Source organism: Nothobranchius furzeri, chromosome 5, assembly GCF_043380555.1.
Source record: "Nothobranchius furzeri strain GRZ-AD chromosome 5, NfurGRZ-RIMD1, whole genome shotgun sequence".
NCBI classification, from domain to species: domain Eukaryota; kingdom Metazoa; phylum Chordata; class Actinopteri; order Cyprinodontiformes; family Nothobranchiidae; genus Nothobranchius; species Nothobranchius furzeri.
Window position 1 is genome coordinate 47,968,128 of NC_091745.1, and position 21,939 is coordinate 47,990,066.

Here is a 21,939-nt window from a genome sequence, read left to right on the forward strand (position 1 = left end):
ACTGTCTCACAGTTACAGATAAGTAATTAATGCTGATGGGACTTATGGCTCTTTGGAAGGAGCCGATCTAAAGGCTGGCTCTTTGAATTATTCTGAACCCCCACCCGGCAGGTGTGGTGCACGCTGCTCAAACACTTGCCTCCTGAAGGATGATAAAAAAATGAACAGGTCTCAACAAGAACTTGGTTCTCGTCATTCCCAGTGAAGAGCCATTCAAAAGATCTGTTGCTGCCAATCTAGTAAAGGTTACATAAACAAATTGTCAGGAACTGGGGTTGTGGGTTCACATTTCTTCTTCACAGGTTGTTGGAGGGCTAGGGAGAAGGAGACTCCATCCAGCTGATTACCTCGGCTGCAGAGTCACCCTGCTCACCTGCAGCCCATCGTGTATTTACACAGGAGGAATAAAGGAGCCAGTGAGACCAGTCCCTCAGCGCCAGATTGTTTGCCTTAGTAGTAACGTCCAGCCACCGGAATCTGTTCCAGTTTATTGAAACCTAATCTAGCTTGTTCCCTGAAACCTCTGTTTGTCATCACAGGATTCCTAAGAACCCGCTCTGGATTATGCCTTTGTGTGGAAGATCTCAGGCCCTGTCCACACGGATCTGCCAAAACGTAGATATTTTTCTACGTTTTGGCCTGTCATCAACACGAAAATGGAGTTTTTTCACATGAAAACGGATCTTTTTAAAAACTCCGGCCAAAGTGAAGATCTGCGTTTTCTCCGTTTTGGGTGTCTGCGTGTGGACAGACAAAACCGGAGTTTTAAGGTCCGCAACGTCACTTTCCGCGACAAAAAATATGCTGACATCACGTGTGCGACCTGTGTTTACACTAGCCGGCAGCATGGATGCCCTCAGAGCTGCGCTCGCTTTATCAATTGTCCAAGCGCTTTCTGCTTGTTTGTTTTTGCAACCGGAATTACTGCTCCTTGCGGAAGACCACAGACGAAGGACGAGGTTAAGGACGGGGGAAGTACTGCCGCCTACAGGTCTGGCATGTCCTTAACAACGTATTTATCCGGGTACGTGTGGACAGAGGTTTTTTTTTTAAACGAGGTGGTGTGGATGCAAGTTTTTGGAGGGGCAGATATTTGTTTAAAAAAAAAACCCGGCTACGTGTGGACTAGGCCTCAGTCTCTCATACCAGCCTCTGCAGTTCCCATTGGATCTCCTGAACCATGGCTGAATCCTCCCCGACCCTGTTCTCCTCCCGTGCGTCTCCTGTCCACCCTCCAACAACACTTCTCACTGCTTTGGAACCTCCACAGCGACCCACAGCCCCGGTACCGGCTCACCTCTCCCACACTCTGCTTCAACCAAATCTCAGTAAGAACTCTCCCCAAGTATCTCCCAGTCCGGATCATCATTTCATGTGTCCTTTCTTCCAGTGATCCAATCTCTGGCTCCGGAACCAGCCCATCCCTGCCAGCCTCCGCTCACCTCTCTAATAAACTATTTTTTTTACTACATCTCCTGGTCTCCTGAGAGTCACATTGTATGTGGGTCAAATATCTTAATAGAGAAAAAAAAACATGACACAAATAAATTCCTTTAAAATGACTCTAGAAGAGGCACAAATCTGATGGAGGTGTAATGATAGTAATTTACATTTAATTAAGGACCGTTAGACATTAAGATTGCATATCGAGTATGAAATCCATCTTACGGACCAATGGGTTATTTAATGGGTTATTAATGGGGAACTTTTTAATGCAGGGATGTAGATAACACTTTGTATTAACTGAGACAAGAGAAGAGAGAGAGTCCTTCAAATGTTTAAGATGATTTATTACTAAATAATTTTAAACAATTTAAACAATACTAACTCTCTAATGATGGATGTTCTGTTTGAATGAGGTGTGAGATGGATGGTGTGTGTGAATGAGTGTTATTCAGAACTCTCGCATCTGGAGAAGCAAGTCTGAGTGGGATGATGTTTTGCGTCTTACTGATCAGAGTTTGACCGGAGTAGTCATAAACACATGAGACGCCATTTTGTCGCATCCAAACATACCCTCAGGGAGACCTCCGACACGCATCCAGAATGTCAGGTCCACGGACCCTCCTCTCGGTACTGGAGCCAGTATTACAGCGTCACAGCACGACAAACTAGTCCTTGGATTGTCCCCAGGTAAAAAGCGAAGATTCAAAACATATTGTAGGTACCACAGAATATGATTGTAATAACTTGTTAGTTATTTTATGAGCCAGAAAAGATAACTTCACTAAAGGGATTTAGATAAAGAGTCTTGTGTCTTCTGTGGTGACTTGTGAAATGGAACAGGATAAGCTGAGGATACTCATGTCAACACCCCTGGTGTCAGATTGGCATGTCCTGTATGAAGAAGTTAACTGTTGGCCATTTGATGAAATACGGGCCTTGAGCTGCGCTACAACCATCACCTCATGTTGCAGCATGATAACACACGGCCCCATATTGTAAAGATCTGTACACTTCCTGGAAGCTGAAAACATCCCAGTTCTTGCATGGCCAGCATCCTCACCAGACATGTCACCCATGAGCATGTTTAGGATGCTCTGAATCAGCGTATATGACAGCGTTTTCCAGTTCTTGCCAATATTCAGCAACTCTATGCCACAGAGATGTGTTGCCCTGCATGAGGCAAAAGGTGGCTACACCAGATACTGACTGATATTCTGCCCCGCCAACCCCCATAAAGAACCATGCACATGTTTGGGTGTCCTTTTATTGTGGGCAGTCTTAGGCACACCTGTATATTATTCATGCTGTCTCATCAGCCCCTTGATATGCCACACCTGTGAGGTGGGATGGATTGTCTTGGTAAAGGAAAGTAGCTCACTAACACACATGTAGACAGATTTCAGAACAATATTTGAGAGTCATGGCTGTTTTGTGCATGTAGACACATTTTCAGATGTTTGAGTTCAGCTCATGAAAAATGGGAGCAAAATTAATAGTGTTGCGTTTATATTTTTGTTCAGTGTAATTAAAAACAGCTTCACGTGAAACAAATAGCAAACATGTTTCCAGACACTTTAGGTGACGTTTACCTGAACCATTTCTTCATATGTGATGTACATTATCCGGTCTCCAAGCTCAGTGTGTCTCCAGCCCTTCACGTGATTAGTCCATTTTCCATATTGCACTGCAGTAAACCCCCAGATTTTAATTTAAAAAGAGACAAGAATGTGATTAATATGAAATCAAATCAAACACATATAATGAAATATCAGACCATAATACATCATGTGAAAGTTGGTCTTATTTGTAATGAACTGTGGTCTCATTTATCAGACATTGTGTAGAATCCTTACTAAAACCGTACTTAAGCTCAGCAAAAAAAAGTACTTACGCCAAGTAGGTTTGTGATCTATCAAACATGGAGTACGCAAAGCTGCACACAATCTCCGCTTCATAAATCGGAGACTAACGAGAATGTTTCTCAGCTGCATTTTAGTCACATCCCGCCCTCACCACGCTCACTTACTGCCATAAATAGTCAATGCAAAGTGCCTTGTGGATCTCATGCATATACATAAGCCAGCTTGTTGCAGCATTTCGATCACGACCGCAGATCAAGGAAGCGCTATTTCGCAAGCAGAAATTGAGGTACTTGTGGGTGAAGTGGAGAAATGAAAGGAAGTACTTTTGAAAAACAAATAAGAGAAAATCCACGGAGTGGCATAGCGTTGCTGAAGCCGTCAATGTTGTGAATTCTTCAGAGAGATCTGTGGCGGATATAAATGGTGGTCCAATCAGGATTCGATCCCCAGACACCCGGGTGAAAGTCAAGCATGCTAACCAGTCAGCCAAACGAAGATCCCCCTTGTCCAACCAGCCAGGGCGCATGATCAATTGGGTCACAGTGACAGGACACATACTGTCACAGACGCATGACATTCTGTCTCAATCTGTCCCCCTGCTGATATTCTGCATTCCGTATTCTGTGCTTCAGGCTGTGTGTGTGTGTGTGTGCGTGCGCGCATGTGTTTGTGTGTGGGGTGTCTTGTTCTGTGTGAAAACGAAGCCGTACAAGTGATAATGCTGTTGGATTTCATAATTTTATCCTTCTCAGCAGCAACACTGCAGGTGCTCTCCATGTCCAAAATGTGCATGAGCCAGGTCCTTAGTCAACTTAAAGTTGTGCATATTTTTCCACTAAATTTTCTTTCATTAATCCCAAAGTTTGCGTGGAAAGTTGCTTACGTAGTTTTCCAACCCCGCTTTGTGCGTAAGCAAGCTTGATAAATGAGGCCCCTGAACAGTTTACTTAGCTTTGCTTGAAATTATTCATTATTGACCTTTGTATAGTTTAGAAGTGGGGTGTGACCTCTGACCTCTTCCTTCTAGGAATTTCTTCATGAATTCATCAAATGTTCCTGGATCTTCAAGGAAATTTGCCATTTGGTGGTAATAGAATGAAGACACCAGAACATCCTTTGGGTCCCTCATGACATAGATTACCTACAGAGCAAGAATCTGTCATCACAAATGAAGTTTAGGTTCTAAGTTAGGAATATTCACATGAACACAGGGGAATTAAAGGTTTTAGTCCAGATAGTCTTACAACATGAAAAACCTTTGGGAACTGGGGGCCACTGTGGCTCCTCCACTGCATCGATGCTTGATGATAACTTCTGTCCCAGAATCGTTGATAATACCAACATGTGTTGGTGGGATAGAGGAGATCATTGAACTATTCCTACAGCCTGACTTAATACGTCTTGAATGCCAGCGGCTTCCTGCCCCCACTGAAGTCTCAGATGGTTGGCTATACCTCTTCGGCACCATCTACAGCCTTTCTCAATGCCATAAACAAACTCCTTCTTCACCTGTGAATTTGCTTCAGCCACACTCTTTCCTAATAAAGAATATGTTTCAGCCATAGTACCTTGGTTTTGGAAGTGTGGAGAGATGGGGGCATGAGGTTGTAGGGGAAATGTGTGACTAGCACGCGTGGAGGTGTCAGCTGATCCACAATAGGAGCAGTTCTTTTTACTTCCAGCCATGGAGCCCGCCTCCAGTTCGTAGTGGTTTGTACTGCTCTCATATCACCATCATTCAACACCAGGGGGAGGATGTACTGCATCCAGACTGTACCTGTACCAGAAAGGAGGTGTCATGCAACATAATGAAAACTGTAGCCATTTATCATAACAATTAAGAAACACTCAGTAATTTACAAGGCATGTATTTGTCGTCCGTTCACCGGTCTGACAGCTCTACCAGAGGGATCCCAACGTATCTCCTCGCCAAAGCTGACACATGCATGAAACACCATCCCTGGGAAACATCGGTGGAGCATTCTGACCAAATGCCCAAACCACTGCAGTGGACCCCTCTTTATGTGGATGAGCAGCGGCTCTACTTTCAGTCCCTCCAGAATGTCTAAGCTCCTTACCCTATCTCTAAGGTTGTGCCCAGCCTCACAATGGAGGGAACTCATCTAGATGCTTGTAATTATAATCTTTGTCTTGGTCTCATGACTATAAATGAGAATTGGGACTAAAACCACTAAATTGTGAGCTTTGTTAACTTGGTTAGCTCCTTCTTCACCACAAAGGACTGGTTCATCATCTGCATCACTGCAGAATCTGCAAGAGAATTTTGATTTTCTGTAATGATTTATGACTAAATTCCTTAACAAAATGAAAAACTGAACCCAGTTCATATTTATATAGATGATAAAGTGTAGTTATACTGTATTTCCACAGTTTTAATGCTGAGTCTGGCCACTACCTTTAAATAGCAATAGGGTAAAGGTCAGAATTCGGTGAAATCACCATTTTCCCGCTGCAGTTGGAAACCGATGCTCTCGCACAGCGCGTCGCCTCCCGATGCATCGGGAGCCCAATCGACAGTTTTCAACGCTTCGGGTGTGGGAATGTGTTGCCTGAGCAGGGTGCCACGGGGAAGTGGTCATAAACCTTCTCTAGATACACTAAACACAGGTGGACTTGTTGGGGAACCTGAAAAGTGAGTGGAGAGTAAGATGGCGCTCACGCGGGTGCACGCTGCGAGCTGCTCGTCCTCTTTATGCACTGGTACCTTGCTTTTTACTGGTTTTTATTGGCGTTTTATTGGCTTTTATGCATTTTTGTTGTCTCTGATGCTTTTTTTGAATGGTGTGGATCCTCTGTTGACATATGATCGAGCTGCGCTGCTGAGGCTTCGTCCTTCCGTTGATGTAGCGGGTTGCGCGAGCTGGGAACCTCACGGATGGTGCTGCTGGTTGGACTGCCCGCGTGCTCTCTCCCCCCAAGCCGTGAAGTGTCGGCCCTCTGTCCGTCCCAGCTCGAGAAGGAAGCATCAGAGAAGACGGGGAAAGAGAGTTAGCCGGCGCGTGAGACGTCGGCCTGGATCCCTGAACAAGCGGCTGGTCCGATTCGGCCCAGCTCCTGACCCGGTGGTTCTGAGATGTCTCCTGGATTACTCGGCACCCTGCCCAGGGAACTTGGCCGGCTCTGAGGGTGAACCGGCACCGCGCCACGGCCGATCGGCTCGAAGATCTCGCCAGACTGGGGTTTGCTGGGAGAATCTGCACTCGGTTATGGGCACAGAGTTAAAGGAGACTGTGCTTGTGCGCGATCTTGGTGCTGCAGCCCCGCCGCAGACCCGGTTTGGTCTGGTCAATGCCAGGTCTGTGCTGAACAAAACTTTTATACTTCGTGACTTTTTTATTCAGCATGACCTGGGTTTTCTCTGCATCTGTGAGTCCTGGATATCGTTTGGTGACTCAAGCGCCCTGCTGGAGCTGGTACCACCTGGCTGCTCGTGTTTTAATATCCCCAGATCGCGGGGCAGAGGTGGAGGGCTGGTTGTTGTTTTTAAATCCTGCTTTCCTTGTAAACAGCTTACACCCACCATGTCATTTTCTTCATTTGAACTGTGCTTATTTGAACTGTGCATCTCCCCCCTGCTCGTTGTGCTGATTTATCGCCCTCCAAAGACTGACTCTAACTTCCTTAATGATTTCTGTGATCTTGTGGCAGACTGCATCCTAAAATATGACTATGTCCTAATTCTTGGTGATTTTAACATCCATATCTGCTGTCCTGACAATGTGCTTGCTAAAGGCTTTTTTTATTTGCTAGATTCATTCAATCTAACTCAATGGGTATCATCCCCAACTCATGCCAGGGGTCACAACCTGGACCTGGTTCTCTCTTTTGGTCTCCCCATCATGAACCTTGTGACTTTGCTTCCTGTGTTCTCTGACCACTCTCCTGTACTCTGTGATGTTACGTTGCCATGTCTTGTCCCTGTGTGTGAAGCTCCCGCTACTAGGTTTAGAGCCCTGGATGCAGAAACTATTTCAAAGTTTGTGGACTGTATGTCTGTAAGGTTAGAGACCTTTAACCCTGATCCATCTAACACTGAACACTATTCACAACACTTTGATTTACTTTGTAATCAGGTCCTGGACGTGGTTGCCTTTCAAACTTTGCAAGTCTCGGCCTAGGAGGGAGTCTTGGCTCTCTGATGTCACACGGGCTTGTAGGCGGGCGTGTAGATCCTCCAGAGGTGAAAAGAGTACTAAAATGTCCTACTTAAGTACGAGTACCAATACTTTGATAATTTTTTACTCAATTACAAGTTAAAGTACTTGCCTAAATTTTTACTCAAGTAAAAGTAAAAAGTATCGTAAACAAAATTTACTCAAAGTAAAAGTTACTTAGTTACATTTTTGTCAGCGTAAGGATGGCTACATCTAAGTCACATATGTCAGACTCAAGGCCCGCGGGCCAGATGCAGCCCGCGGAGTATTTTTATGTGGCCCGTGAGATAAATATCAAAAATATATTAAAACTGGCCCGCTGGCCGATTTTACCGCAAAGACTTCAACTCCCATGATGATTTGCGGCGTCAGCGCGGAGCCGACGCGCCCCCTCCTTTGTGTTTTTTTCCAGCGTCTGTTGCCGGTGTCTGCAGCTCTGCTGTCTCGGACAAACACTCCTCTCACTCAGCGCCGAGTTCACTCAGCTGTTTTCTGACGTTGAAGCCCAGAAACGGAGATTCTAGCCGCTCAGTAATGTGTTCACGACTTAAAGAGAAAGTTTCCAACTAAAGTCCAGACAGAGCTGATATAACTCCAGCAAACAGCGACACGCTCAAACCAGCTCTGTGGCTGCAATCGTCGTTTCCTCCCCGACACACAACAACGTGGTCAAGCTGCTCAGACATGTTAATCAGCACAAACCTATGTGAGCACCTGTTGTCATCTAATGTTGTCATTATTATGATGAAGATGAACAAAACAACAGGAGTCTCCTCCTCAGCTCAGATCAACCCCATGATGCAGGTATCTGGCTGGAACAGGTGAGCATCACAGTAAACCAGTGTAGCAAACTGAGCTTTAAATATGTTGGTTTTATGCTCTTTTTCTGCTCCAAAACATGAAAGTTAACAGGTGAGATGTTGCATTTTCATTTAAGATAAAATGATATTTTTATTTTGTTGTTGGCCCATGAGAAAAGATTAAACCTACAGTAAAACAGGAAGTGGAAAGGCTGCAGATAGATGAATAGAATAGAAAATCCCTTTATTGTTCCTCAGTGGGGAAAGCTAGACATCACAGCAGTGATGACACGTATTACAGGAGAAAAAAAGGAGAATAAATAATAAGAAAAATGAATAAACAAGAAAACATAAATCCTGAATAGATTTTAAAAATGCTGATTATACCACAAGTAATGAATACCACTGATGCCTTTTATTTAAAACTGACTTGCTCGTGTGTAATTTGGTTATTCCACATTCAGTGTTAATGCGGAAATAAGTTTGTTTCCAAATTTAAAGGTTGCAGACACCGGCAGGTTTAAAGGTTCAAAATTGCATATATGTTGATAAAGAAAATGTGCTAATTTGCCATCACTTTTTCAAAAAATATTAAGTTTGGCCCTCGACTCCGTCCCAGAGTTTCATTTCGGCCCCGTGTGAGTTTGAGTTTGACACCCCTGGTCTAAGTAGTGCTAAATCACAACGCCAGTTCACAATTCACTCGTGTGCGCGCACACACACACACACACACACACACACACACACTCAAACACACACAGCTTGAAGGAGGGATTTCTTTCCAATCAGTGAGAACAGGACGTGCACATTGATTGGACGAGGTTTTTTTAGGATGGTAAGTTTCAATTGTGATCAAAATTATTCTTTATTTTGAGAAAAAATAATTTTTTAAGATGCCATCAGCATGTGAGGTATCTCAATGTTTTCATGACAAAACTCTAACATGAGACTGTGCTCTAACCTGTCACATAACAAGCTAAAAGAAAGTCAAACATTTCAGATGAACCATATGACAGCTGCTAACGTTGGCCCTGCCCTACTTTACCTCTACATTACAGTTCCTTTATTCATGTCCATCCTAGAGCTCCTCTCTGACCTTCATGCTTATTTAGAGCAGCTGATTTTTAAAGTTAGCAGACAGAGTTCATCCTTGGTAGTGGGTTCATTCACTCATTTAACCCTTCACCACTGAAATCAGTTTGTTCATTCCAATCCTCCTAAATAATCCTCCAGTCATCCAACTGGAATCCTTCCAGGTGTTACTAGAACTAATGGTGTCTCCTCACCAGCGTGAGCCTCCACACTGTGAAGGTTGGTCTCCAAACATGAACTTTAAATTCATGCATTTATCTCCTCTTGTAACACTTTAACTTGTTTTAAAAGGCTTGTATCATGATATGTTACACCTCCCAGACCAAAGTTCAGATAAAACATCATCGTAGACACTATTAAGATGTCATTATTTATGAAATATAAGTTATTTTCCTGAGCCGTTACTGCAGCCAAGATATAAGATGCATGGATTTGATGAAACCACGCTGTCTCATGCAGTTCTATATGTGTAACACACACACACCCACACGTGCGCACGCACATGCACACGCAAGCACGTGCGCGCACACACACACACACTGCAGCATTTTAGAATCACGTGAATGACTAATTTAACTATACTGAACTGCTTTAGTAATACTTTAATCTCTTATTCTGGAGTAAAATAAAGAAACACGCTAAATCATCACATATCTGTGGCATCAAGGAGCATCTTCTGAGTTCAAACACAGGGATGGAGCACAATGTTTATAACTGAAACAGTATCAGGATGTTTTAACTCACAGAGGCCTGCAGGTCTTCTGTTTTATGAGCAGAGCGCTGAGAATCCGCTCGTTATGAGCGCTAAACGTTATTTTGCCGCTTCCGTGCGGAGCGGTAGGGAAACACAATTCAAACACGGAACCGAGTCTGGCTACCGAACCGAGCAGAATTCTGATGACGTCACACCGGTGCGCGAAGGTGCGGGATCCAACCCACAGGAGAGGAGGGAGAGAGGAGGTAAACAGCGAGTTGAGGAACTGAACCAATGTCTTTGAGCAAAAGTGTACCCCCCCACGGTTTAGACGCAGCGCTCATGCAGGTGTCTATTTCCGTTCCGACGCTGCTACACGTAATATTTTTAATTTATTAAGCCTATAATTTATTTTTACTCAGTAACGGATATTTAAAATGTAGCGAATTACAATTCTTTTTTAAAAACTTACTCAAGTAAAAGTAAAAGTACAGCTTTTAAAAACTACTTAAAAAGTATTAATATACAAAAAAGCTACTCAATTACAGTAATGTGAGTAAATGTAATTCGTTACTTTCCACCTCTGAGATCCTCTGAGAGAAAGTGGAAAAAGGATGGCCTACAGGTCTCGCGTGAGTTGTTCAGAGCATCTCTGGTTGCTTATCAGGATGCTGTGAGGGCTGCCAGAACGGCCTATTTTGCAGACATCATTGAAACAAACTCCAACAATCCTAAGATTCTCTACAAAACACTAAACTCTGTTCTGGTGTATCAGGAGCCTAGCTTCATGTCTCCTACAGCTGCTGGAAACTCTGAAGCTTTTCACAGATTCTTTGTTGATAAAGTATCAGGCATTAGAGCAGCTATTTCTGGTAACTCTACTGACCCTGTTCCAGTTCCTCCATCACCACCCACCCTGAGTTCCCTCAATACTGTTTCACACTCTAAGCTGAATAAGCTTGTTGGGAGGCAGAAGCCATCTGGCTCTCCACTTGACGTTCTGCCGCCTCGTCTCTGGAAGGCTGCCTTTCCGTGTCTTGGCCCATCACTTGGTCAGATTATCAATGGGAGCCTCAGCACAGGTGTGGTCCCAGCTGCTTTGAAAGCAGCAGTTATTTGGCCGACCCTGAAGAAACCTGGTGCTGATGTCTCTGTGATCGCAAATTACAGGCCTATCTCTACCCTGCCTTTTACATCAAAACTGCTTGAGAAAGTCGTTTATCAGCAGCTGGTCCCACATTTAGCTGACTCTGATCTGTTTGAGGTTTTCCAATCAGGGTTCAGGTCTGGCCATAGCACAGAGTCGGCTCTACTGAGGGTCCTAAATTACATCTATTTATCACTAGATCAGGGCACATCTGTGGTGCTTCTGTTGTTAGACCTGACAGCAGCCTTCGACACAGTTGACCACGCAATTCTACTGGATCACTTGGAACGATGGGTTGGGATCAAAGGGTCAGCTCTGGATTGGTTTAGATCGTATCTCCACAACAGGACATTCTGCGTTAAACTGGGGGATGTTTTTTCTTCTTGGGAGGGGCTCCGCTGGGGTGTCCCGCAGGGATCGATCCTTGGTCCTCTTTTGTTTGCCATTTATCTGCTACCTCTGGGGTCAATCTTTCGTAAACATGGGCTAGCGTTCCATCTCTATGCCGACGATTGCCAGATTTACTCTCCATTGTGTCAGGAGAAAGGTCACTCTATCCAGTCCTTTGTGTCCTGTATTAATGAGGTGAAGTCTTGGCTAATGGCCAGCCTTCTGCATCTGAATGAGGGAAAGACAGAGCTCATTGTTTTTTACCCCAACAGCAGGAATGTGGATCGTCATGTTGATCTTGGGCCTCTTTCTCCATACTCAAAACCAGTTGTGACCAGTTTGGGGGTGAAAATTGATGCTGGACTTAAATTTGATGCTCACATCAACTCTGTGATCCGGTCCAGTTTCTTTCACCTGAGACGCCTTGCAAAAATCAAGCCCGTGCTGTCAAGAGCCCACCTGGTGCGGGTACTCCATGCTTTTGTAATTTCAAGGCTTGATTACTGCAGCTCTCTATATGCAGGTGTAGCGGAATATAGTTGGTATATTCTTACACTTTATTAAGGTACAGATATTAATCTTACCTTAGAATCAGAAGAGGTTGTTTTTACCACAGGGAATTTTATTCAAACACTTTGTATTGACTTAGAGACAAGAAAAGAGAGAGATGGAACGTTTAAGAATATTTATTTTATAATTATTCAAAACAATCACCAGGACTAACTCTCTAATGATGGATGAAGATGAATGTGAGCTGAAGTGTTGGTGTGTGTCAGTTCAGAATCTCCATCTGATGCAGGTGAGTCTGAGTGTAAGATGTTGTTTTGACTAACTAACCACAAGGGACTTCAGGAGGAAGAGACATGAAACGCCATCTATGCCGAACTACGTACCTTCGGAGACTCCCGTGTTAGATCCGGAATGCCAGGTCCTCGGACCCTTCCTTCGGTGCTGGAACTGATAGCACAGCGTCTGCAGCACGACAAACCAGTCTACGGATAGAATCCCGGTAGCAACGGCAGGTGTCAGCGTCACGTAGAGAGTTCAGTTTTTATTCTGAAGGAACCGTCGTCTTGTTGGTAAAACGACAAAATTTTTCTAGCTTGACAGTTCTCAGCTTAAAGTAGAAAACATAGCTGGCCAGTCTGCACGTCACTTAGCGATGATGGATTTGAGAGCTGGTCGAGCTCACGTTGGAACTACGTTGAAACTTGCGGTGGAACTGAATTAAAATGGTGTCGTTCTGTTTTATTAAGCTTAGATGTTTTGGATTCTTAGCGAATCAGAGTGAACAGATTAACTAAACACCACAGAACTCTGTCAGCAACAGAAAGGAAGTTCTGATTGGATGAGGAAGCAATGTGTCATGTGTTTACCTTATGTGGATCAGGATGTCTAGCTCAGTTAGTCCTGTTATTCATTACACATAAATCATACATTGTGATTTCAAAAATCGGTCACCTGATTATTATTGACCAACAGTTGTTCTGATTAGCTTTATTAGAAATAAAGTTATTTGATTAACTAATGAAAAGCGTTCTTCGTCCCTCTTCTGTCTTCTTTGCTAGAATGTAAACATCAGAAGCAAGCACACGACCTTGGCAATTTATGCACACTGTCACTGTGTCAAAGGGCAGCTGTTAAGGGCAGAAAATAGCATATCCATAATGCTACACAGGGTTGTGTCAGTCATCACTGCGTCGCCTACAGGTTGTGCAGAACAGCGCAGCCAGGTTCCTGACTGAGACCAGGAAACGGGACCACATCAGTCCGGTTCTGGCCTCCCTGCACTGGCTTCCGGTTTGCTATCATTCACACTTCAGACTCCTCGTCTTTGTTTTTAATTTCTTCCAGGGTGGTGCGCCCCCCTATCTGGTCACGCTCCTGAACAGACATTCCCCATCACGTGCTCTGTGCTCCTCTGACCAAGGCCTGCTCGTTGTCCCTCGTTCTAGGTGTCGTACTCGTGGGGACCAGGCTTTCTCAGTCCTAGCACCGTCACTATGGAACCAGTTGCCACCCTCAGTTAGGCTGTCCCCATCTCTGCCAGTCTTCAAGAGTCGCCTAAAAACCCACCTCCTCCGCTTGGCGTTTCCTGAACATGTTTGAATGTGGCCCTCTTTCATGTTGATTTTATCTCACAGTTTTCATTGGTTCACTCTATCCCTTGTTTTACACATTTGTCTTCTACTAGAATGTTTCACCTTTTTTTGTAATTTGTAATCTGTAATTTGAATAGCTTTTATTTTCTGATTCATTCACTATATTTAACTTTGTACTGTACCATGTTCAGCGCCTTGGGCTTCCTGACAGGGTTGCGGAAGGCGCTTTATAAATAAAGCTTTGATTGATTGATTGAACCTTACGAGCCCACTCCATCACTCCAGCAAGAGTAAAGAGTTGATTCACAATTCCAAAGCCAGAACAAAAATGACATGAGCCCTCTCTCCAGTTCAGGAGTGTTTTCTCCATGTGGTTGGAACACACTCCCTGATCCCTGACTACTAGCCCCGTCTGCCCTCCACACGCATCAACCCAGTAGTGGCCTCGGGCAAATTTCAGGACACTCAAACTCCACAGTGGTTAAGACGTGGTTCAGGGAGGAGATGTGCTTTTCTTGAAAGAATAAACCAGAACATTAACGTAATCAGTAAGAGCTCAGGTTGTTATCCGAAAACAAGATCATCACATTAAGAGATTACTCTGCCTTCTGTTTTGAAATAGTACGAAGGTCTGTGTTTGGACTTGGAATGTAAAAAAATTATCTGTTTCAATCAATCAATCAATCAATCAAACTTTATTTCAGACAAGGGATATGTCCATAACAAGAATAAAAAATAAAAAATGAAATACAAACACATTCTAATTACAAACCGTATAGGCAGTTGCTCCAATGTTTAAAAAGGACTGAGGAGTACCTCGTGTCACTGTAAGATAAAGATGACAGAGCTCTAACAACCGCGTTAGCTGACAAACTCAGTCGGTAGATGAATTTGTACATGAAGAGCCTCAGAAGCGCATGAAAAGTAGGGATGTTACTCGTAACAAACATGTGACTTGCCGAAGTCCATCTAGGGAGCTTCATGAGGATTCTAAAAGCATCCTGATAAGCCACTTGAAGCTTCTTCATTACTACCTTACTATAGTTGCACCACAAGTGGGCTGTATAGAGAGGAGTACAAAAGGAACGAAAGAGGGACACTTTAACAGGATCTGAGCACATGCCAAAGTTACGTGCCAGAGTGTTAGCCTGCATGTACAGCTTACCGCATTGCCTCTTAATGTCCTCGTCATCACAGAGGTCACTTCTTAAAATGTGCCCCAAATATTTTACTTTGCTTACCACTTCCAGGACCTGATTTGTTAAGTTAAAAGATGGAAAATTAAGCTTCAGGTCCCCTTTAGTAGCAGCAATCATAACCACACTCTTTTTAGGGTTAAACAGGATGTCAAATTGCTCACCATACTTAGCACATGCCCTGAGCAGCTGCTGCAGGCCTGCGCTATAGGGAGACATGAGGACTAGGTCATCTGCATATATTAAATGATTTACCAGTCGGTCACCCACCAAGCATCCAGTCTTACTAGCATTCAGAGTAACAGACAACTCGTCAAGGTACAGGTTAAAAAGGACAGGTGACAGAATCCCGCCTTGTCTGACTCCATTTGATACGGAGAAAGGATCCGACACTTCTGTCCCCCACTTTACCTGCATCAGTTGATGAGAGTACCAGAAGTGCAAAATCCTAACTAGGTAAGAAGGGACCCCTCTGTTTTGTAGCTTGATGAATAATTTCTGATGATTGACTCTGTCAAAGGCCTTAGAGGCATCTAAAAAACACATAAAAACAGAAGTATTATGCTTCATGTATTTGCTTACAGTTTCTTTTAAAGCATAGATACACAAGTCAGTACTAAGTTTACCTTTAAAACCAAACTGATTCTCTGTCGTAGTTATAAAATTCTGCAGTCTTTCCAGCAAAATATGCTCAAACACCTTGGACAACACACTTGCCATAGCAATAGGCCTGTAGTTATCAATACAGGAGATTTTTCCAGTTTTCTCTTTGACTATAGGGACTAAGAGAACAGATAACATATGGTCAGGCAAGATTCCATGCTTCAAAAAGCCGGTAAATCACAATGAAAGTAAGACCTGAGCTCTACAGCTAGCGTACTTCATGTGCTCTGCTGATAGTTGTTTAGGGCCGCAAGCTTTGTTTAACGACATTTTCTCTATAGCGAGACGGACTTCATCAGCTCTGACAATCATACCATGATTGTAGTTAATGTTGCCAAGATTGAACCTTTCACTATTTACACAGTTAAAAATTCTGCTAAAGTGATTCCTCCAGGCTTCAACAATGTTCTTGTTTCCTGATACCCCATTTATAGATGCAGGTAGCAGCTGCTTACTGATACAGGAGCGTTTTAACTCCTTCCAGAACTCCGAAACTTCATTATTCTTTAGTTTGTTCGCTAAGGAGTTCGCCCGCATTGTTTGCTCATTTCTTTTAATATAGCGAACAGCATTCTTGAACTTAACGTTCGCGGCTTTCTTAGACTCCAATATTGAACCTGATTTTGGTTTACCAGCAGCTGCCCAGGCTTTATAGGCTGCTCTGGACTCAGCATGTAACGCATAAGCATGCTCACTCCATCCTGGAAGCGGTTTAAATTTTGTTGATCCTTGCTGGCAGAGGAACTCGCTGGCAATAATCAAGCTGTCCACAATATTTTGATACAAAGTGCATAAGTGCAGCCTGTGCTCCATATGTTCACAGTTAACATCTTTACACTGTAACGTTTCTTTGTGGACATTAACAGATCTCAGACTACAGTCTGACAGTAGGTAATATTTCCTAATATCCTCGACTGACACTTTAGTCCAAGTAAGCTTCTCTGTGTGTGAGGGGCTCTGGTGTTGGAGCAGCACAGGCAAAGATTCACAGTTTACCACTAAGGAAACAGGGATGTGATCAGTTGTTGCCAGGGAGTATAAGATTTCCACCCTGGATATGCATTCATGTGCATCCTCAGTGCATATACAGTGATCAAGCCAGGAAGTTGAGTGCCATGCCTCACTGACATACGTGTGGCTGTCTGCTGGCAGTCTCTCTTTGCTAGTTAAAACCAAGTTATCATTTACACAAAACTGAATCAGATGTTGCCCAAAGGTGGAGCGAGTGTCTGAAATATCAGCATTCATATCACCAACAATAAAAACACAATTAAACTCACACTGACTGATAAATGAGCTTAAAAAACCAAGTTTCGCCAGATATTCATCTTCATTCTGCTGACTCTCATATGGCATATAAATATTTAAGATCATGAATACCTTGTCATCCATAACAATTTTTACTGCTATGCACCAGTCCACATTTAGCCTGACAACAGAAATAAAAGGATCATAATCCTTGTGCCATAGGATGGCCACGCCTCCAGGTATCCTTCCTTGAATAATTCCAGATGACAGATCAGTAGTGGACTCCCCAGCACCAAAAAAATTGCAGTGAAAGGAGTTTAACCGATCCAGGTTCTGTTTGGGCAGCATTGTCTCTTGCAGACATAAAATGTCAACATCTTCCAAAAGTTTATCGACAACAATACGACGTGCCCTATCCCCAGCCCCGTTACCAAGGCGCAGGCCACGGGAGTTATATGACACAATTCTCATGCTTTACTGGATGCTCCCTGAGTAAGTGGCTCCCCACTGGGCCCACCCGCAGCTCCATCTGCAGCCACAGCTCTGCGCTTCTCATAGAAACGCCTCACGAAGGTTCCTTCAGGCCACAGTTGAGGATCATACAGTTCAGATACCTCCTCACATTCTGCCGAAACTTTAAAGGAACTACATCGACTCTGGTTGTTGTTAATCTTTTCACACCGCACCTCACGATGTAGTTTTTCTTTAAGATAGTCAGCCAGCACACTCGGCATAAGATCAGGGCAGAACTTCGTTGCGAAGACACTCACCAGTTTCGTTTTTAAAACTTTGATCCTTCCTCCGGCACAGGATCCCACGACAACATGCCTCTTAGCGAAATTCCGTTTAGGCCTTAGTTGCGCAGGGCCGTCATCTGGAGCCCGCTTTGGACGGCGTCCTTCTTTAACAACTTGACTCCAGGCAGGTGAAGCGTTACTCGGATCCAAACCCCCCACATTATTTGATTCCACCAGATCCCTCCTCACCGTTCGGGCACCAGCCCCACCGCCCGAAGCAGGTGATGAAGCCGTTTGCACCTCAGCAGTAGCTCCGATCTGCCGCGCCGTCTTCTCCATCCTTTGACACGTCACCAGCTGATCGGAACAAGGCGGGTTGCCTCCGCCGTTCACACCAAGTTGCTCTACCGCGCCCAGGCGATCACTCATGTTAGCTGTCACCACACGGAGATTTTCGCAGACACTCGTCTGGGTAGACATCGCTTGCGTCAACAGAGAAACATCAGTGCTTAGCTTCTCAATTTTACCAAGCAGGCAGGAGACATCCATACTGCTAAAAGTAATTGTGGGAAGCTCGTCCAGATGATGCGACACAAAGCGGTGGATGTTTTCGCCGGCCTCATTAAGAAGCTTCAAGCAGCTCTTCACGTTGTTAATGTCCTTTTGAGGGCCTTTGTGCGTTACTAGACGCAGCGTTGGGCTCGGGCATAAATCATGGAGGACCTTCTTTGAGGCCTCAATCCACTCCGAACCAAAGTGTTTCACAGCAAGCAAAATGATGTCACCATGGCATAACGTTTTCATCTTAACAACAAGAAAATTTAAAAACTCATCTTCAACAAGAGTCTTGCCATCAGAAGTGTTATAAATCACTGGTTTAGCTCTGGGTCCACCAAAAGCTCTCAAGCCTGCTGGAGCTGAAGAGCCACCAGCCTGCACTCCCGCCATCTTGGCTCACCAATACATAAAGATGTTTATTAACTATTTCAAAACTTCATTCCACTGGTTAAAAACGCTTTAGGGTTCAGTAAAGGTCTAGGCTAGATGGAGTCATAGTCCTCAGTAACACCTGTTCTACCCCAGTTTACAAGTCTTAGCTGGTCCCTCGCTCTCATAAAATCAAATATTTACCCGAAGTGTCAAAGTTGGAAAACAAATTAAACCCACTGAAATATTTAATAACCTCCTCTGATGTGAGATCTAGTTGTTCTTCGTGTTCTTGAGATAAATGATTGCACTCATTAACAGAGGTAAGCACCCAGAAGAAGTGTTCCTGTAAATCTGGTGCACACACACAGATGAGTCTGTAGAGCAAGAAGCAGAGGGCATGATCTGGAGGTTGCCAAGGGATCGGTAGGATCGCCTGAATGAAAACCTAAAAGAGTCTGTAACTCCGACAAATGCTCAGAGAATTTTTCAAGTATGCATTAGAGAGCACCTCCAACCTGGGGTCCTTTGTTACTAGGAGCTGTAATGGGTAATTGCTCAGCGAGAGAGGCATACAGATGTCAGAGAAGCTTAATATTGGAACCAATGGATCCACGATTGGGTCTACAGACATTATAAAGCTTCTGGCTATTAAAAATAAGGGCGACCTTTGTATTTTACCCCAGTTACTGAAATAATTCAATGACATCTGCAGCCGTGTGGTCATACCAGTAACTTTGTCATTCATTGATTTGATTTGGTAAGCAACTGACTACACAGTCTTAAATTGAATCAGTTGGCTGAACAGGTAACAATGTGTTGGAGACTGAATAAACTATAACCAGGACCAGGACTGGACACCACTGATCTACACCACCTTCACACAGTTCCACATGCAACTAGTTAGCAGAGAACAAAAGTCATCCTGCTGGAAAGTTTTTAGTTCCTGTGCAAAAATGACAATTCAGTTACAAGCAGTCATGAAACACATCTACAGCCAGGCCTTAATTAACACTAGGAACGTGATGTAAAATAACCACTGCAACGAAAAGGTTTCAGTGTGTCACGGTCCGTGGTGAGTCTCCTGCGTGTAACCTGTTTTTCTCTGAGCATTGTTTCAGGTGGACGTGTCTGAGAGCCACCAGCTGCAGCTAATCCTGTCATCACGGTCCAGGGGATTTAAGGAGCAGTGTGACACTTCACTTCGCCGTATGATTACTGTTTTGGGTAGCTCTAGCCTTTGACCTGTATTGATCCTGTATTTTTTCTAGTTCCAGTTTGTTTACCTGATCTTCTAAATATTTGCTGAATTTGCTGAATTTCCTATTGCCAGAAAAGACCCTGACTACTCTTCCCTGCTCTGCTCCAGGTTTCACTCCACACTCCACTATCTCCATACCAGCTTGGATTCCTGCAACCCAGATCACGCTGTCTCCTCCCCTGGCCGCCCGCTCTCAGCCGCTCACCTGCCCTCACCAAGCCTCCGCTCCTACCTCCTCTCTGGTTCAACAGTTCCTTCTCCTTCTGGAGCCTTCCTGCTCACCCGGACCTGACCTAGCCCTCCCTGAGGCGCTCACCACTATCTGCAATCAGTAAGCTCCATTCCTAAGATTATCCTCTGTCATTCCCTCCATATACTGACGCTGTCTCCCTCCTCAGAATCCTCTCCTGGAATCTTGCTGCCAGCCTGCACGTCTTCTGTTCCCGTTCCTCATTGAATAATAAAGACGTTTTACTTACTTGCCGGTTTCTTTGTGATGATTCTGCATGTCGTGGGTCAAGAAACTCCCACCCAACATGACACAGTGGTTCTTTTATGCTACTGAAGATGTAATCTCTTATTTTCTCGTAACAGCAGACAATGAAAAACATGGCTGGTGAATCTGACTGACTAACTCCTCACAAACTATCTACAACACAAAACTGTAATGAGCTCTGTCACCTTTAACATATGCTGTCTGTGGATTTTTCTCTGAAAATCTTTCTTTTACTTTCAATGTATTCTAGCTAACCTTGAACTACAGTTCTAGCCGACTCATAAACCGGTGAACTGTCTGCCTTCAGCACCTACTTCAGTTCCTTGTTCAGAACCTGGCACTTTTCAGTGTTCTTAGTTATGATCCCAAAGTTGTAACATGTCTATATTAACTTTTACAAAGAGGCAACCAATAAAACTGACCTGACTTTGGGTAGGTGACAGCCAGAACGTCGTCGTCTCTAAACTTGAATTCTTCCACAAACTTAAAATCATCAGAATAGATTGCTCTGGGAAGTGGAATTCCTTGATACTGCAGGTAAGTCTTTTCAAAAGACGACATCGTGGCACGAGGAATGAAATGAAAGCCCTTGTGAAACCTTACAGTTGTGATCGCTCAACTGTTCTAGAGAGGCGAAGTCATAAGCAGCGGTGCTGGTTGAGCAATCAGTAGGGAGTGGGAGCATTGATGCAGATTGGTCTGAGTGGGAGGAGTTTGAGGCGGAAAACAGAGTGATCAAGTTCACAGCTTTTCACTGTCTTACCACTGTTGCAGTTTAGACTGGATCAAAAGTTTGTTGGGCATTTTGGTTTAGGGGACCCCCAGCACTTGCCTGCCCTGCCCGTCACCTTAGAGTCTCTGGTAATGACACGCATATATGTTTATGTTTATGTATTTAGCAGACGCTTTTGTCCAAAGCGACTTACAAGTGATAATCGGCATGTTGCCCTTGAGGCTAACAACAACAATAACAACAACAACTTGACATCAATCATGGAGAGGAGGGAACAAAGGAGTGGACGGTAGAGGGGGGGACGGGTGCAGGGAGGGTGCTAGTTTAGAAGATGCTCTCTGAAGAGCAGGGTCTTCATGAGTTTCTAGAAAATTGAAAAGGAAGCCGCTGTTCTGCTAGTGCTTCGTAGGTCATTCCACAATTGTGGAACGATGCATGAGAAGAGTCTGGATTGTCCTGAGCGTGGTGTAGGCACTGCTAGCCTATGATCCTGTGATGACCGAAGCGGCCGGGCGCAGACGTTAACCTTTGCAAGATGATTCAGGTAGATGGGAGCCGTACCGTCTCGGACTTTGTATGCTAGTGTTAGCAATTTGAATCTGATGCGTGCTGCTAGCGGTAGCCAGTGGAGCTCAATGAACAGAGGGGTGACGTGTGCTCTTTTTGGCTGATTGAAGACCAGACGCGCCGCTGCGTTCTGGACCATTTGAAGAGGTCTCACAGTACAGGCTGGAAGACCAGTTGGAAGGGCATTGCAGTAATCGAGGCGGGAGATGAGAGTAGATTGCACCAGGAACTGGGTGGCATGTGTTAGGTATGGTCTGATCTTTCGTATGTTATACAGCGCAAGGTGGCATGAACGAGCAAAAACATTATCTATTGCAGATAGATGGATTTCTAGGTTACCATGGTTTATTTCTTTTCCATTATGCTGTTATCATATGGCATTAGACATCTTAAAGGCCAAGAC

At 44.2% G+C, this 21,939-nt stretch overlaps 1 protein-coding gene across 1 annotated transcript in view; it reads right to left on the reverse strand.

The window, feature by feature from the left end:
* LOC107378808 (sulfotransferase 2B1) overlaps nucleotides 1-20,985 on the reverse strand; it is a 22,989-nt gene extending 2,004 nt beyond the window's left edge. The window contains exons 1-4 of the mRNA XM_015949221.3: nucleotides 20,659-20,985; nucleotides 4,877-5,085; nucleotides 4,323-4,449; nucleotides 3,036-3,130 (exon numbers count right to left, since the gene is read on the reverse strand). Coding sequence (XP_015804707.1) covers nucleotides 3,036-3,130; nucleotides 4,323-4,449; nucleotides 4,877-5,085; nucleotides 20,659-20,797 — 570 coding nt within the window. The 5' untranslated portion in view covers nucleotides 20,798-20,985. The remainder of the gene's footprint in view (nucleotides 1-3,035; nucleotides 3,131-4,322; nucleotides 4,450-4,876; nucleotides 5,086-20,658) is intronic.
* Between the last annotated feature and the right edge of the window lie 954 nt (nucleotides 20,986-21,939).